The following is an 18,231-nucleotide window of genomic DNA, read 5'->3' as shown; positions in this document are numbered from 1 at the left end:
GCCGAGTGTGGGAGGAACTTGATTATCGGCTTGATGTCTGCCGAATCACTAAAGGGGCACATATCGAACATTTGTCAATGCCTAAAAAAGCTTTTTGAGTTTTTGTATGTGTGTGCAAAGCATTGTGAAAATATCTCAAATAATAAAGTTATTGTAGAGCTGTGAAATCGCTTCAATCATTTGTAATAACCCTGTAAAATAAAATAATTTACTGGATTCATAGACATGAAACCTCTCAACTATCATTTTCCAATATACCCACATATACTTTGCAGTTCACCTCCCTCAGCTTTTAGTCTTCATGATGTCCTTACAGTTCAGAAACCTATTACAGTAAATCCAAAAATATTTCCAAAGTACATAAATATCCATCGACCCCATTTGTACACCCACCCACTCAGCAGGTCTTCAGCCTTTGGTTCCAGAGCCACCCTAAAGACAATGTCCCATCATCTCCCCAGATGAGAATATGATCTACACCACTCATCAACACTTACCATCTAATGCATGAAATGTATTCTCAGTTGCGAATATGGACTACCATCAGCTGTATAATGGAATGACGACATGGAAAATTTGTGCCAGACTGGGACTCGACCCCCAATTTCCCGCTTGTGGCGAGTGGTCGCCTTATGGTTTGGCTACCTGAGCGGGACTCACGGCCAGATCCAAACTTTCGTATGTCGTCAACCATGCGTATCGTAGTTCGGAATAACACAGGTAGTGCAATGTCACACTTACTATCGAGATCATCGGTGTCAATCTTCAGATATATATATATATATATATATATATATATATATATATATATATATATATATATATATACACTCCTGGAAATTGAAATAAGAACACCGTGAATTCATTGTCCCAGGAAGGGGAAACTTTATTGACACATTCCTGGGGTCAGATACATCACATGATCACACTGACAGAACACAGGCACATAGACACAGGCAACAGAGCATGCACAATGTCGGCACTAGTACAGTGTATATCCACCTTTCGCAGCAATGCAGGCTGCTATTCTCCCATGGAGACGATCGTAGAGATGCTGGATGTAGTCCTGTGGAACGGCTTGCCATGCCATTTCCACCTGGCGCCTCAGTTGGACCAGCGTTCGTGCTGGACGTGCAGACCGCGTGAGACGACGCTTCATCCAGTCCCAAACATGCTCAATGGGGGACAGATCCGGAGATCTTGCTGGCCAGGGTAGTTGACTTACACCTTCTAGAGCACGTTGGGTGGCACGGGATACATGCAGACGTGCATTGTCCTGTTGGAACAGCAAGTTCCCTTGCCGGTCTAGGAATGGTAGAACGATGGGTTCGATGACGGTTTGGATGTACCGTGCACTATTAAGTGTCCCCTCGACGATCACCAGTGGTGTACGGCCAGTGTAGGAGATCGCTCCCCACACCATGATGCCGGGTGTTGGCCCTGTGTGCCTCGGTCGTATGCAGTCCTGATTGTGGCGCTCACCTGCACGGCGCCAAACACGCATACGACCATCATTGGCACCAAGGCAGAAGCGACTCTCATCGCTGAAGACGACACGTCTCCATTCGTCCCTCCATTCACGCCTGTCGTGACACCGCTGGAGGCGGGCTGCACGATGTTGGGGCGTGAGCGGAAGACGGCCTAACGGTGTGCGGGACCGTAGCCCAACTTCATGGAGACGGTTGCGAATGGTCCTCGCCGATACCCCAGGAGCAACAGTGTCCCTAATTTGCTGGGAAGTGGCGGTGCGGTCCCCTACGGCACTGCGTAGGATCGTACGGTCTTGGCGTGCATCCGTGCGTCGCTGCGGTCCGGTCCCAGGTCGACGTGCACGTGCACCTTCCGCCGACCACTGGCGACAACATCGATGTACTGTGGAGACCTCACGCCCCACGTGTTGAGCAATTCGGCGGTACGTCCACCCGGCCTCCCGCATGCCCACTATACGCCCTCGCTCAAAGTCCGTCAACTGCACATACGGTTCACGTCCACGCTGTCGCGGCATGCTACCAGTGTTAAAGACTGCGATGGAGCTCCGTATGCCACGGCAAACTGGCTGACACTGACGGCGGCGGTGCACAAATGCTGCGCAGCTAGCGCCATTCGACGACCAACACCGCGGTTCCTGGTGTGTCCGCTGTGCCGTGCGTGTGATCATTGCTTGTACAGCCCTCTCGCAGTGTCCGGAGCAAGTATGGTGGGTCTGACACACCGGTGTCAATGTGTTCTTTTTTCCATTTCCAGGAGTGTATAAATGCAGAAGTCCTTTATCCAAATGGAAGCGATCATTCCAATGGTCAACCGTAATCACCCCACCTTCAAACCTGCCCACAGTAACCCACATAAAACAATCCAAGAACTCCACCACAAAACCTGAAATGCTTACAGGGAATTTATCCATATTCACATCAGAAGCCACCCTGCCACCCTCCAGACCATGAAGATACCTCCAACACTACTTCTTTCCTGCAACAAAACTTTACTGCAGCTGCAAGCTCTCTCTCTCTCTCTCTCTCTCTCTCACACACACACACACACACACACACACACACACACACGCACACACTCATTCCGTGTATCCCACAGAATCTCCGCACGCCACAAGCTCTTGCAACATACTATGAATTCTGCAGCCACTACTGCCATTTTCTTCACACCCATCACTGGACACACAAACCCATCACTGGCAATTACACATCCACGATATCGTTGAATTGAAAATGAAATTTTCGTATGGCATTATTGGCCAACAGACCTCATCTGGACTAGTTTGACCACCTAGTGTAAGTCTTTCTGTGTGACGCCGATTCGCCGGCCGGTGTGGCCGTGCGGTTCTAGGCGCTTCAGTCTGGAACCGCGTGCCCGCAACGGTCGCAAGTTCGAATCCTGCCTCGGGCATGGATGTGTGTGATGTCCTTAGGTTAGTTAGGTTTAAGTAGTTCTAAGTTCTAGGGGACTGATGACCACAGATGTTAAGTCCCATAGTGCTCAGAGCCATTTGAACCATTTTTGCCGCCACTTCCGTGACTTGCACGACGATTATGATGAGATGAAATGGTGAGGACAACACAATCACCGAGTCCTCCGGAGGAGAAAATCCATGATCTGGATGGGAATCAGGCCCAAGTGTCCAGGATCTAGAAGGAAGAACGCTAACCCCTAAACCAATAGCAGCAGACCGCGATATCCTCAATGCCGAAACATCGCAGCACTGGCGACAGACATGCTCCAAAATCGATACAACACGACCCACAAACTCAACTGAGGACTGGAAGGCTTCGCATTGACTTATTAACAACAATTCTTCCCTCATCACCCACTCCTTCTTAACAACCTGCTCCTCCCTGAAAATGCAAGTAAAGCAAAACTTTTCGCTTGTTACCCACAAGATAGACTCACCATCCTCGAGATTCCAAACTTCATTGCTCCATGGCCCCATACGTCCTCCAGTGGCCAATCATATCTGTTGCCCTATGCTTGCAACTTATAGTATTTAGCTCTATGCTAAGAACGGATTTAAAGATCCAAAAAAATTATGGCCACAACCAATGTTGTTTAATCCTCATCCCTACGCAGCTGCCGAGCGGGATTAGCCGAGCGGTCTGAGGCGCTGCAGTCATGGACTGTGAGGCTGGTCCCGGAGGAGGTTCGAGTCCTCCCTCGGGCATGGGTGTGTGTGTTTGTCCTTAGGATAATTTAGGTTAAGTAGTGTGTAAGCTTAGGGACTGATGACCTTAGCGGTTAAGTCCCATAAGATTTCACACACATTTGAACATTTTTTTTATTTATTTTTTTAATTTATTTATTTTTTATTTTATTTTTTTTTCTACATGACATTTTTATTCGTTTACTGATACCCACATGACTTGTGGACGCTCTTCCTCACCGAAATGATGCCGTTATAAAGACTATATGCGATAGATGGTGAATTTCTCTTATTTCAGCCAATGACCAAAAAAATTTCGGTCCTTTGACTACCGGTCTTGGTCAGCAATGACCATCTTCATATCTGGTTTATAACATTTTCTAATGTAATAAAACCAACGACACGTAATAAAACAGATCTGAAGATTGTCTTTCCTGACAGAACCCGGTAGCCTAAGGGCCAAAAGTTTTGTGATCAGTGGAGGAAATAAAAGAAATTCCTTCTACATTTCCTGGATCACTGTTTTAGTCCGCGACCAAGTCGCAACTTGTGATAAGCGATATTACACGGTATCAGTTTGATTTCTCCTGTAGGTGACTATTTTATCTTTATTTTATTTACTAATTTATTTATTTATTTTCGTTGCGTCTGCATAGTTCCGTGCAGTTGTGTTATGGTGACAACATATTCAACTTTCTTGTCAGGTAACACAAGCTTTCACAGGTTATCAGTATTTCGATAAATAATAAAAACTTTAGTAGTATTTTCGCTAGTCCGAGTAGTAACAGTCGCTCGTAATGGGTGGCTCTACTCAGCCGCTGCGTAATATGTAGCCCATTTTGAGACAAAAGACAAACACAGAAACTGAAAACTAATCGTAATCTCAAAGCGGCTAATTGTTGTAACCGTCTCCTCTGCTGTTGTCAATCCTCCACATTTGTTTACACCATCCTGCATGAAATAATTTCAGTAGTTCGCCTAATACTAAATAAACGTTCGCGAATCATAAATAATTGGACAAAGGTTTCAATACAAACTGGTTTATACCTTATTATGTACGTCCCAGGCTTGTCCACGTCCTCTTCCACCTTGTAGTTCGCTATCTGCTCGCTGATACGTTCCATATCCTGTACCCAACCCCATAATTTCGTGTCCAGCATGTCTCTCAGATGTTCCATGTTATTAATCCACCCTTGGAGCTGCTGGTCATTAGTCTGTTTATCCTGAGACACACAGAAAATAATTCGATTTACTTGCATAATATTCACAAGCAGCAGCAAATCTTAACTTATAATTACAGGTACCGCAATCACAAAACATTTAAATTAATGCGGGCGCATGACTACACATACAGTTTTACGCAGGCATTGCGATACTAATGCAAAGAAAGTCTCCAGCGATTTCTTACTGAACACACACAATTCTCAGCCTATAAGAACAGACAAGAGAGCGGCAGTTATTTCTAGGTAGTTACAATACAAACGTTTGAATGTATGAATGCATGCTGTCGAGGTAAGAAGCCTGAATATAATGCTCTACGATTTACAGCGGAGTTGAAGTTGTTCACGCAAAGGCAGCTGCCGTTGTTGGGAGACCGGAAATATTAATTTGAGCTTTCGAACGACCTTCTAAAAGAGAGTCCTCCTAAACGTGTCTCGAATCTTAAACATTTGACGGAATGTAGCACAGTTTATTGATCTTACGAGTTTCAGACTGGGCAACGTAAGCCTGTCGCTGTTATTCTGTATTGGTGTTTGTAGACAAGTAATCATACCCAGGATACGAACAAACACCTATAGCTGTGTGTTTCATTCTTTAGTTATAGTGACATTATGACACTATGGTAAAGGAACTACAGTGGGAGGAGGTACATTTGTGTGAATCACGTCTTTGAATTTTATTCTCAGAGCAGACCTTTGTGAGAGTGATACAGGTAACCAAGACATTCAGAATTCTTTTTAAAACAATTTATATCCAGGAAAAAGTAAATAAAGATATTAAATTATTCTGAACAGTAGTTACCGTTTACTAAGCAATGGTCATTTCTCAAGTATTCTGCCATCAATTTTAAAACCATATAATAGTCTACTATTTTCTGAAAGTATTTGTATGGAGTGTAGCCATGTATGGAAGTGAAAAATGGAAGATAAATAGTTTAGACAAGAAGAAAATAGAAGCTTTCGAAAGGTGGTGCTACAGAAGAATACTGAAGATTAGGTGGGTAAACCACGTAATTAATTGGGAGGTACTGAATATAGTTGGAGAGAAGAGGAGTTTGTGGCACAACTTGACTAGAAGAAGGGATCGGTTAGTAGGACACAGGGCAGAGTAGCATGGAGAGCTGCATTAAACCAGTCTGAGGACTGAAGACCACAACAACAGCAATGGTATACTTTCTTCAAAGGAGAATTTTTCATGGCAATAAAAAGCTGAATTATTTGATATCAATAGAACGTTTCCTACCAGTAAACCAGATGCATTTCGTGAATTTAGACTATTTCTTGGCAGTTTAACTGAAACAGGAAGGGAGTGCTCCCACATTTTCCGTAGCAAATGAATTAGTATTACATTAGAAAAGTAATGATGGTTAATGGAAAATCTCATATAAAGATGTCAAACAAATACTAACAAAGAGATAGAGGGGCTGGCCAGTACAGCCGATAGGTACACAAAACAGAACAGAAAATTTACGTATCCTAGCTTTTGGAACTTTGTTCCTTCGTCAGAGAGGAGTGAGAGGAAAAAAGGGGAAGAAGGGGAAGAAGGGAAAGTGGATTCAGTTACTCACAACCCAGGTTATGAAGCAACGGGGGAAAGGTAAACAGGGAGGGTAGAAAAGATGGAGGCATGGGTGCCAGAGGGAAGCCAAAGATATTCTACTGTAAGTACTGTGCCAGCTTCAAACCAAAGAGGATGCATACAAAAGTATATAGTATAAAGATAAAGATAAACACAACTGTTTAGGATGAAAAGATGCGTGTGTTTATCTTTATACTATATACCTCTTTACATCTGTATGCATCCTCTTTGGTTTGAAGCTGGCACAGTACTTATAGTAGAATATCTTTGGCTTCCCTCTGCCACCCATGCCTCCATCTTTTCTACCCTCCCTGTTTACCTTTCCCTGTTGCTTCATAACCTGGGTTGTGAGTAACTGAATCCACTTTCCCTTCTTCCCCTTTTTTCTCCTCTCTCCTCCCTGACGAAGGAACAAAGTTCCGAAAGCTAGGATATGTAAATTTTCTGTTCTGTTTTGTGTATCTATCGGCTTTACTGAGCTGAGGTAAGCACTGGCCATCCCCTCTATGTCTTTGTTAGTATTTGTTTCACAAAAGTAATGATGGATAAGAACACTCTTTACAACAACTACACCATCACACAAAAATTTACGCGCCACGTACATAATCAAACATTATAATTATGCTGGGAATATAATCTCTGACCCCGCTCCTCCAGCCCCAGGTAGTAACAGATTCCAAATAAGCAAATACGTAAATGGTAAGATAAAATACGGCACAGTAGTACGTCGATCTATCTCCAATGATTAAGTAGCCAAGAGGTTTATGCTTGTACAATAGGGACTAATGCTAAGTTTCGTAAATCTGTTAGGCAAATTCTGCGAAAGTACAAGAAATAAAGACACAAACAACTGTATTTTCTATCCTTATGCCTTGCAATCTTGTGCTCTCAGTCTAATAACCCCACAATCACCGAAGACGTACTGATAGGTTAGAAGTCTTGCAGTGAGGTAGCATTGCAGTCTCAAAAGTAAAGATAACAACAGTGTGAGCCAGGTATACACTATGTGATGAAAAGTATCTGGAAACCCCAAAAATATATGTTTTTCATAATAGGTACATTGTGCTGCCACCTACTGCCAGGTATATATCAGCGACCTCAGTAGTCATTAGACATCATGAGAGAGCAGAAGGGGTCGCTCCGTGGAGCTCTCGGACTTCGAACGCGGTCAAGCGATTGAGTGTCACTTATGTCATACGCCTGTAAGCAAGATTTCCACACTCCTAAACATCCCTGGGTCGACTGTTTCAGATGTGATAGTGAAGTGGAAACGTGAAGGGACACGTACAGCACAAAAGCGTACAGGCCGAGCTCGTCCGTTGACTGACAGAGACCGCCTACAGTTGAAGAGAGTCGTAATGTGTGATAGGCAGACATCTATCCAGACCATCACATAGGAATTCCAAACTGCATCAGGAAGCGCTGAAAGTTCAAGGACAGTTAGGTGAGAAAACTTGGATTTCATGGTCGAGCGGCTGCTCATAAGCCACATATAACGACGCCTCGCTTGGTGTAAGGAGCGTAAACATTGGACGAGTGAACAGTAGAAACACGTTTTGTGGAGTGACGAGTCACGGTACATAATGTGGCGGTCCGATGGGAGAGTGCGGGCATGGCGTGTGTAGTGTCAGCAGTAAAATTCGGAGGCGGTGACGTTATGGTGTGGTCATGATTTTCATGGAGGGGGCTTGCACCCCTTGTTGTTTTGCGTGGCACTATCACAGATGAGTATCGGGTAATATCAACAGCAGCAGAAAATGGTATAACAGCTGTAGGATTCGTTATGAATAGGAAGGTAGGGCAGAGGGTGTGTTACTGTGAACAGTTCAGTGACCGGGTTGTTGTAATCAGAATCGACAGCAGACCAACACCGACAACGATAGTTCAGGTATACATGCCGACGTCGCAAGCTGAAGATGAACAGATAGAGAAAGTGTATGAGAATATTGAAAGGGTAATGCAGTATGTAAAGGGGGACGAAAATCTAATAGTCATGGGCGACTGGAATGCAGTTGTAGGGGAAGGAGTAGAAGAAAAGGTTACAGGAGAATATGGGCTTGGGACAAGGAATGAAAGAGGAGAAAGACTAATTGAGTTCTGTAACAAGTTTCAGCTAGTAATAGCGAATACCCTGTTCAAGAATCACAAGAGGAGGAGGTATACTTGGAAAAGGCCGGGAGATAAGGGAAGATTTCAATTAGATTACATCATGGTCAGACAGAGATTTCGAAATCAGATACTGGACTGTAAGGCGTACCCAGGAGCAGATATAGACTCAGATCACAATATAGTAGTGATGAAGAGTCGGCTGAAGTTCAAGACATTAGTCAGGAAGAATCAATACGCAAAGAAGTTGGATACGGAAGTACTAAGGAATGACGAGATACGTTTGAAGTTCTCTAACGCTATAGATACAGCAATAAGGAATAGTGCAGTAGGCAGTACAGTTGAAGAGGAATGGACATCTCTAAAAAGGGCCATCACTGAATTTGGGAAGGAAAACATAGGTACAAAGAAGGTAGCTGCGAAGAAACCATGGGTAACAGAAGAAATACTTTAGTTGATTAATGAAAGGAGGAAGTACAAACATGTTCCGGAAAAATCAGGAATACAGAAATACAAGTCGCTGAGGAATGAAGTAAATAGGAAGTACAGGGAAGCTAAGACGAAATGGCTGCAGGAAAAATGTGAAGACATCGAAAAAGATATGATTGTCGGAAGGACAGACTCAGCATACAGGAAAGTCAAAACAACCTTTGGTGACATTAAAAGCAACGGTGGTAACATTAAGAGTGCAACGGGAATTCCACTGTTAAATGCAGAGGAGAGAGCAGATAGGTGGAAAGAATACATTGAAAGCCTCTATGAGGGTGAAGATTTGTCTGATGTGATAGAAGAAGAAACAGGAGTCGATTTAGAAGAGATAGGGGATCCAGTATTAGAATCGGAATTTAAAAGAGCTTTGGAGGACTTACGGTCAAATATGGCAGAAGGGATAGATAACATTCCATCAGAATTTCTAAAATCATTGGGGGAAGTGGCAACAAAACGACTGAAACTTCCTGGCAGATTAAAACTGTGTGCCCCACCGAGACTCGAAATCGGGACCTTTGCCTTTCGCGGGCAAGTGCCGCGAAAGGCAAAGGTCCCGAGTTCGAGTGTCGGTCGGGCACACAGTTTTAATCTGCCAGGAAGTTTCATATCAGCGCACACTCCGCTGCAGAGTGAAAATCTCATTCTTGGAACAAAACGACTATTCACGTTGGGGTATAGAATATATGAGTCTGGCGACATACCATCTGACTTTCGGAAAAGCATCATCCACAGAATTCCGAAGGCGGCAAGAGCTGACAAGTGCGAGAATTACCGCACAATCAGCTTATAGCTCATGCATCGAAGCTGCTTACAAGAATAATATACAGAAGAATGGAAAAGAAAATTGAGAATGCGCTAGGTGACGATCAGTTTGGCTTTAGGAAAAGTAAAGGGACGAGAGAGGCAATTCTGACGTTACGGCTAATAATGGAAGCAAGGCTAAAGAAAAATCAAGACACTTTCATAGGATTTGTCGACCTGGAAAAAGCGTTCGACAATATAAAATGGTGCAAGCTGTTCGAGATTCTGAAAAAAGTAGGGGTAAGCTATAGGGAGAGACGGGTCATATACAATATGTACAACAACCAAGAGGGAATAATAAGAGTGGACGATCAAGAACGAAGTGCTCGTATTAAGAAGGGTGTAAGACAAGGCTGTAGCCTTTCGCCCCTACTCTTCAATCTGTACATCGAGGAAGCAATGATGGAAATAAAGGAAAGGTTCAGGAGTGGAATTAAAATACAAGGTGAAAGGATATCAATGATACGATTCGCTGATGACATTGCTATCCTGAGTGAAAGTGAAGAAGAATTAAATGATCTGCTGAACGGATGAACAGTCTAATGAGTACACAGTATGGTTTGAGAGTAAATCGGAGAAAGACGAAGGTAATGAGAAGTAGTAGAAATGAGAACAGCGAGAAACTTAACATCAGGATTGATGGTCACGAAATCAATGAAGTTAAGGAATTCTGCTACCTAGGCAGTAAAATAACCAATGACGGACGGAGCAAGGAGGACATCAAAAGCAGACTCGCTATGGCAAAAAAGGCATTTCTGGCCAAGAGAAGTCTACTAATATCAAATACCGGCCTTAATTTGAGGAAGAAATTTCTGAGGATGTACATCTGGAGTACAGCATTGTATGGTAATGAAACATGGACTGTGGGGAAACCGGAACAGAAGAGAATCGAAGCATTTGCGATGTGGTGCTATAGACGAATGTTGAAAATTAGGTGGACTGATAAGGTAAGGAATGAGGAGGTTCTACGCAGAATCGGAGAGGAAAGGAATATGTGGAAAACACTGATAAGGAGAAGGGACAGGATGATAGGACATCTGATAAGACATGAGGGAATGACTTCCACGGTACTAGAGGGAGCTGTAGAGGGCAAAAACCGTAGAGGAAGAAAGAGATTGGAATACGTCAAGCAAATAATTGAGGATATAGGTTGCAAGTGCTACTCTGAGATCAAGAGGTTAGCACAGGAAAGGAATTCGTGGTGGGCCGCATCAAACCAGTCAGTAGACTGATGACAAAAAAAAAAATCACAGCAGAGGCCTACATTGATGTTTTAAGCACCTTCTTCCTTTCCACTGTTGAAGAGCAATTCTGGGATGATGACTGTATCTTTCAACACGATCGAGCACCTGTTAACAACGCACGGCCTATGGCGGAGCGGTTACACTACAATAACATCCCTTAATGGACTGGCCTGCACAGAGTCCTGACCTGAATCCCACAGAACACCTTTGGGATGTTTTGGAACGCCGAATTCGTGCGACGCCTCACCGACCAGCATCGATACCTCTCCTCAGTGCAGCACTCTGTGAAGAATGGGCTGCCTTCCCCAAGAAACCTTCCAGTACCTGACTGAACGTTTGCCTGCGAGAGTGGAAGCTGTCATCAAGGCTAATGGTGGGCCAACACCATATGGAATTCCAGCAGTACCGATGGAGGGCGCCACGAACTTGTACGTCATTTTCAGCCAGGTGTCTGGGTACCTTTGATCACATAGTGTACATGAAACAAACTCTGAGACTGACTACGCGACGCTGTATGTGTGTCGTTCTCTTACCCCTTCCACATACAACACAGATAAAAAGAGGAAATAAAATATCACTCACCATTAGTTTGAATGCCAGTGGTATGAACAGCTGTGAGAGAGTCGTCACACCCACTGACAGCAACTGCACAGCGTCTCGAGTGTAGCTGGACAGGTGTTCCAGGTAGACCGGCACCTCGGCCTGGAATTCTGGACATAAAGACAGACTACGTACTAGTGAGCAACACAATGCATCAGATTTCTGTACAAGTGCAATTTTCACTTTTTGCCAGCATCAGCTTAAAGAGTGTACGTAAGTAGAATATACAGGGTGATTCAAAAAGAATACCATAACTTTAGGAATTTAAAACTCTGCAACGACAAAAGGCAGAGCTAAGCACTATCTGTCGGCGAATTAAGGGAGCTATAAAGTTTCATTTAGTTGTACATTTGTTCGCTTGAGGCGCTGTTGACTAGCCGTCAGCGTCACCTTTCTTCGAAGGTGCTACTGTAACTGGACTACAGTATCTGGAGATGTTAGAGAATTGGCTGTTCCCTCAGCTCGAACAAGAAGCACAACAATTCATATTTCAGCAGGATGAAGCGCCACCACATTGGCACTTATCTGTCCGTAACTACCTGAACGTCAACTACCCGAGGCGATGGATCGACCGCCAGGCAGCCCGTGACGGAGCACTTCATCACTGGCCTCCAAGAAGCCCTGATCTTACCCCCTGCGATTTTTTCTTATGGGGGTATGTTAAGGATATGGTGTTTCGGCCACCTCTCCCAGCCACCATTGATGATTTGAAACGAGAAATAACAGCAGCTATCCAAACTGTTACGCCTGATATGCTACAGAGAGTGTGGAACGAGTTGGAGTATCGGGTTGATATTGCTCGAGTGTCTGGAGGGGGCCATATTGAACATCTCTGAACTTGTTTTTGAGTGAAAAAAAAACTTTTTAAATACTGTTTGTAATGATGTATAACAGAAGGTTATATTATGTTTCCTTCATTAAATACACATTTTTAAAGTTGTGGTATTCTTTTTGAATCACCCTGTACTTTCTAGACCTGGGTCAATATAAGCTATAGGAAACAGTAAGGGTCACTCTTCCACAATATATGGTGTAGGGTGGTGCCTGACACAGGTATTCACGCACAAGATTAAGGTCTCACACTTTCATACCTGTAGGAAAGGTGTTTGTTTTCTCCATGCGTCCAAGCTTGACTGTTATTCATAGCCTAGACGAAAGATGTTTTATCACAGATAACCTGAAACCTTGTGAGTTGCTATTCGTAGATGTTTAACTTTTTTGCAATGTGGAAAACTGTTCAGGTGTATTATTCACTCAGCAAGAAATCAGTGAGATATGCTTTGTAGGTAGTGGTCTGCCTAAACCTGTTGATTATTTGTGGGAAGCCACTTAGGAAATGTAAACATATTTTCGCCATACAGTTGTAACCAGTCTGAACTTAACTGCTATAGTATTTACAGCTGACCTGCTTTTGGAAACATGAAAATCTATTAGTTAGATGTTAACATATATCCCCCCTAAAATGTGGGAAGCACTCAGTCAGCAGGGCTTTTTATAGCAGAGCAACGAAAATTCATTTGTCATGAATGTGTGGGACTTGTTCCACAGAATACGTTTTGTGTCAAATAATAAATCTGGAAGTGATACTTGTACATAATCCTACTAAAAGGTGAGTAATGATATGTGGTCATTGTGGTGCAGTAGTAATCATGGCAGGTACCACAAAGAGTTATGGTAGCAGGTTCATTCCACAGACGCAGATCTTAGATTTTCTGTACCACCAAACATTCCAACAGTAATTCCCACACGGCTAAATGCGGTACAGTGACCACACACTACTTTTATGATGTTACCCACATTGCATTGCAAAAATAATGTACATACCATCAATAAGCAATGTGTGATCGAGTAGGTAACTTTGCCACCATGAACTGTCAAACTAAATGGCCACCTTTCTCTAAGTCACGCCAATGTACTTCTGTATTTGTGTGCGTACAGTGTGCTGTGTGTGCATTATTTAACTCGATTTCTATTTCCAGATGATGTTGTCGGGTACCCATTGTGGACGACGTCTCAGCAGCGTCATATAACAATTTACAATACAGTTTTCACCTTGAGTCACGCCGAAGTAATGTTAGGTTTGTAATGCCGTCTGATGGCGAATTCAGCCCTGTTGACATTCTTGAAAACCCATCTTATTGTGGCATTGAAGTGATATTGTTTCCCACAGAGAGATGTAGACTGTTTGATAACTCAGTTGTGATTTGTGGCAAGTTTTCCTCGAAATGCTGAAACACTTACAGTAGTACAGGTGCTCACAAGATCAAACTTCTTAACGAAATACAATCGACTCACATGCACGAACCGTCACTGAAGAATTTAATGTAATCCAGCTGTGCTATTCAACATGCATTCCATATGAGATTGATCTGGCTACCTTATGTTTATAGCTTCTACGAAACATTGCAGAAGGATTTACTATAACTGTCGCAGGAAACTCCAAATCCTGTGGAAGATGAGGCTCAATATTATGATGAAGGTTGCTCATCAATACCCAGAATTATGTACTTCATGCTGGCATAGAATGGTGTTCTTATTTGTGCATGTGTATATATCTGCCTATATTCAGAAATAAATGAAGTATGTGTGTGTGTGTGTGAGTGTGTGTGTGACATTTGTGTTCATTTTTCCTATATAAACTCATGTATGCTAGTATAATCGTGTAGTACTCGCCATGAACGCTAGGACGTAACATCCACGTCACCTATTAGTCCAAAAATCTGAGAGAACAACAGAATGGAAAAAAATAGGTCACTATTGCCACACAGCATCAGAACTATAATTGCCGATCAGTTGCGTTGTGGGCAGACAAACGTTCTTGTGTCCCTACTAGTGGATTCTGATGGTGTTTGCTTTGAAAATGTGTATTTCTTTTCAGAAGCATTATCGAACCCAAACGCCAAATACTAGAGGAGATACTTTCAAACGTTGACAAAATTACATATAAACCTATTACCGAAAGTGGCAATGTCCACAACCTGCCAGGGTAAAACCTAATGCTGTGTTTGTATTCGACGATGTCACAGTGAAAAATCAAGATCAAACACTTCTGCTTTGGCAAGCAAAGAGAGGTTGACGTCTCCTACCTAAGTCAGACGTATTCTTGGATATCAAAGGAACTGATAAGAGATAATACAAAAACTGTGACTGCTTTCAAACGGGATAATATGAATTTAAAACACATTTATGAGGCACTTGTAGGACCCGAAATGACATTCGAAGAATTTACAACTTCATGCGGAGATTGCTGAAATCAGGTTTCTGTTTATCAATAAAACGAGGCAACTGAGTGATGGTCGATACCGGAGGAACTTTCTCGCGGGCTTCCCGAGCACGAGGTCCCGGGTTCGATTCTTGGCGGGGTCAGGGATTTTCACCTGCCCCGAGTGACTGGGTGTTGCTGTGTCTTCATCATCGTCATTCACCCCTATTATAGTCGTAGGAAGGCAACGGCGAACCATCTCCATTAGGATCTTGCCTAGTACGGCGGTGCGCGTCTCCCGCATCGTTCCCCTACGCCCTGTCAAGCAGCATGGAACTTCCTTTCCATTTCCATATATATACACTCCTGGAAATTGAAATAAGAACACTGTGAATCGATTGTCCCAGGAAGGGGAAACTTTATTGACACATTCCTGGGGTCAGATACATCACATGATCACACTGACAGAACCACAGGCACATAGACACAGGCAACAGAGCATGCACAATGTCGGCACTAGTACAGTGTATATCCACCTTTCGCAGCAATGCAGGCTGCTATTCTCCCATGGAGACGATCGTAGAGATGCTGGATGTAGTCCTGTGGAACGGCTTGCCATGCCATTTCCACCTGGCGCCTCAGTTGGACCAGCGTTCGTGCTGGACGTGCAGACCGCGTGAGACGACGCTTCATCCAGTCCCAAACATGCTCAATGGGGGACAGATCCGGAGATCTTGCTGGCCAGGGTAGTTGACTTACACCTTCTAGAGCACGTTGGGTGGCACGGGATACATGCGGACGTGCATTGTCCTGTTGGAACAGCAAGTTCCCTTGCCGGTCTAGGAATGGTAGAACGATGGGTTCGATGACGGTTTGGATGTACCGTGCACTATTCAGTGTCCCCTCGACGATCACCAGTGGTGTACGGCCAGTGTAGGAGATCGCTCCCCACACCATGATGCCGGGTGTTGGCCCTGTGTGCCTCGGTCGTATGCAGTCCTGATTGTGGCGCTCACCTGCACGGCGCCAAACACGCATACGACCATCATTGGCACCAAGGCAGAAGCGACTCTCATCGCTGAAGACGACACGTCTCCATTCGTCCCTCCATTCACGCCTGTCGCGACACCACTGGAGGCGGGCTGCACGATGTTGGGGCGTGAGCGGAAGACGGCCTAACGGTGTGCGGGACCGTAGCCCAGCTTCATGGGGACGGTTGCGAATGGTCCTCGCCGATACCCCAGGAGCAACAGTGTCCCTAATTTGCTGGGAAGTGGCGGTGCGGTCCCCTACGGCACTGCGTAGGATCCTACGGTCTTGGCGTGCATCCGTGCGTCGCTGCGGTCCGGTCCCAGGTCGACGGGCACGTGCACCTTCCGCCGACCACTGGCGACAACATCGATGTACTGTGGAGACCTCACGCCCCACGTGTTGAGCAATTCGGCGGTACGTCCACCCGGCCTCCCGCATGCCCACTATACGCCCTCGCTCAAAGTCCGTCAACTGCACATACGGTTCACGTCCACGCTGTCGCGGCGTGCTACCAGTGTTAAAGACTGCGATGGAGCTCCGTATGCCACGGAAAACTGGCTGACACTGACGGCGGCGGTGCACAAATGCTGCGCAGCTAGCGCCATTCGACGGCCAACACCGCGGTTCCTGGTGTGTCCGCTGTGCCGTGCGTGTGATCATTGCTTGTACAGCCCTCTCGCAGTGTCCGGAGCAAGTATGGTGGGTCTGACACACCGGTGTCAATGTGTTCTTTTTTCCATTTCCAGGAGTGTATATTGAAACAACAGATGAATTACACAAGGAAAGGCAGAACATTCGTCTCTACATTGAAATGAAAATTCAGACGTCGTTGAAGTACGCAAGGCTCTCTAGGAGAAACTACGATTTGGAAAGAGGCCGGTCACTGAAAGAAACTTTTAAACCTGTTACAGAATCTGTCGAACAATATTAGTAGGTAAAAAAAACAGAAGAAGAAGAATTATAATGTACTGGTGGTGATTTCATTCAACATTATATTGATAGTACGATAGATATAATGTACTAAGTGAGCAGGGAAGAAACGCATATCCTGGTTACTCAGACTGAAAATTTAACTAAGAATTCTATACATATTGGTAATAGAGAATTATTTGAGGAAATCAGCAGACCATTTGCCGGTATAAAGGTTTGTTAACAACTCCTGACATGATATCAACAATTGCAAAATGTTTGACTAACAGTCAGGAGGTGGTGTTTGAAGTCATCACTGTCTCAAAAATCTACAGATACCAGTCACTGAATGCTGGCCTGTATTTTCATTGGACCAGAGGCGGTAATCTTCCTACACATCGATCAGCGGCTTGAAGAAGGCGTAATATACCGCCGACACTGGTAAGCCAATGAAACAACAAGTTGGAAATTTGGACAGCTGATAGGTGTTTGATTTGACGTCTTCTAATTCTAAAATTGTCTTCTTCAGCAGTATACGCACGTATTGAGGAAAATTTTAAATCACAATTTAAAAAGAATGACCAAAGTGTAAAGAATTACAAAACCAGTGGGTAAAAATATAATAAACAAATTGCTCAGAATCATATACTGGCGACGACAAATTTTAGAGCTCTGAAATTTTTCATCGTCAATATGTGACTACATATGTAAGTTACCTTCTTATAATATTTTTGCCCAGTGATTCTGTACATCCTTTACAACCTGGTAACTCTTTTTTACTTTGAAATAAATATTGCGTTATTACGTCCATGTACTACCGAAGGAGGCAATTTTATGATTGTTGATTTTGTAAAGACCTCTTCGCTACTGCTGTGGGCGCCGAGTTGCCACTGTTGTTACGGTAGGCCGAGTTTGTGAGTTCGAGAAATGGCTTCTGGTGCAGTAAACCGCTAAGACAATTTCTCCCTGCCACTGTTACACAGCTATGCACCAGGGCATAGTAACAGGATAGGAGAACGACGGTTCCATAACAAATTAGTAACAAAGTCACACAAATTAGTTAAAAAGGTTTACTTATCCTTGTTACTTGTTGAAATATTAGTCTGCAACACAAAAAAGGTTCACAATGGGTAACTGCAAATAATCCTAGTTAATTACTATTAAAAACAGTCTTGATCACGATTTATTTAACAAGGTAACCGGTTTCGACCACTACTGCGGTCATCTTCAGACCATTGAGTAGGAACCTCTTTCTGTTGGAGTAGTGATTCTCCAACAGAAAGAGGTTCCTACTCAATGGTCTGAAGATGACCGCAGTAGTGGTCGAAACCGGTCACCTTGTTAAATAAATCGTGATCAAGACTGTTTTTAATAGTAATTATTTATCAGACATTGATCACTGC

General features: G+C 43.9%; 1 protein-coding gene across 1 annotated transcript in view; it reads right to left on the bottom strand.

Moving 5' to 3' along the window:
* Positions 1-18,231, bottom strand: part of LOC126210185 (uncharacterized) — an 87,267-nt gene that overhangs the window by 31,860 nt on the left and 37,176 nt on the right. Inside the window, exons 4-5 of the mRNA XM_049939349.1 lie at positions 11,668-11,795; positions 4,694-4,869 (exon numbers count right to left, since the gene is read on the bottom strand). Of these exons, the coding sequence (XP_049795306.1) occupies positions 4,694-4,869; positions 11,668-11,795 (304 nt within the window). The remainder of the gene's footprint in view (positions 1-4,693; positions 4,870-11,667; positions 11,796-18,231) is intronic.

This window comes from Schistocerca nitens, chromosome 10 (genome assembly GCF_023898315.1).
Source record: "Schistocerca nitens isolate TAMUIC-IGC-003100 chromosome 10, iqSchNite1.1, whole genome shotgun sequence".
In the NCBI taxonomy this organism is placed as follows: domain Eukaryota; kingdom Metazoa; phylum Arthropoda; class Insecta; order Orthoptera; family Acrididae; genus Schistocerca; species Schistocerca nitens.
Note: the sequence above shows the minus strand (reverse complement) of the source record. Positions and strands in the feature narration are given on the sequence as shown.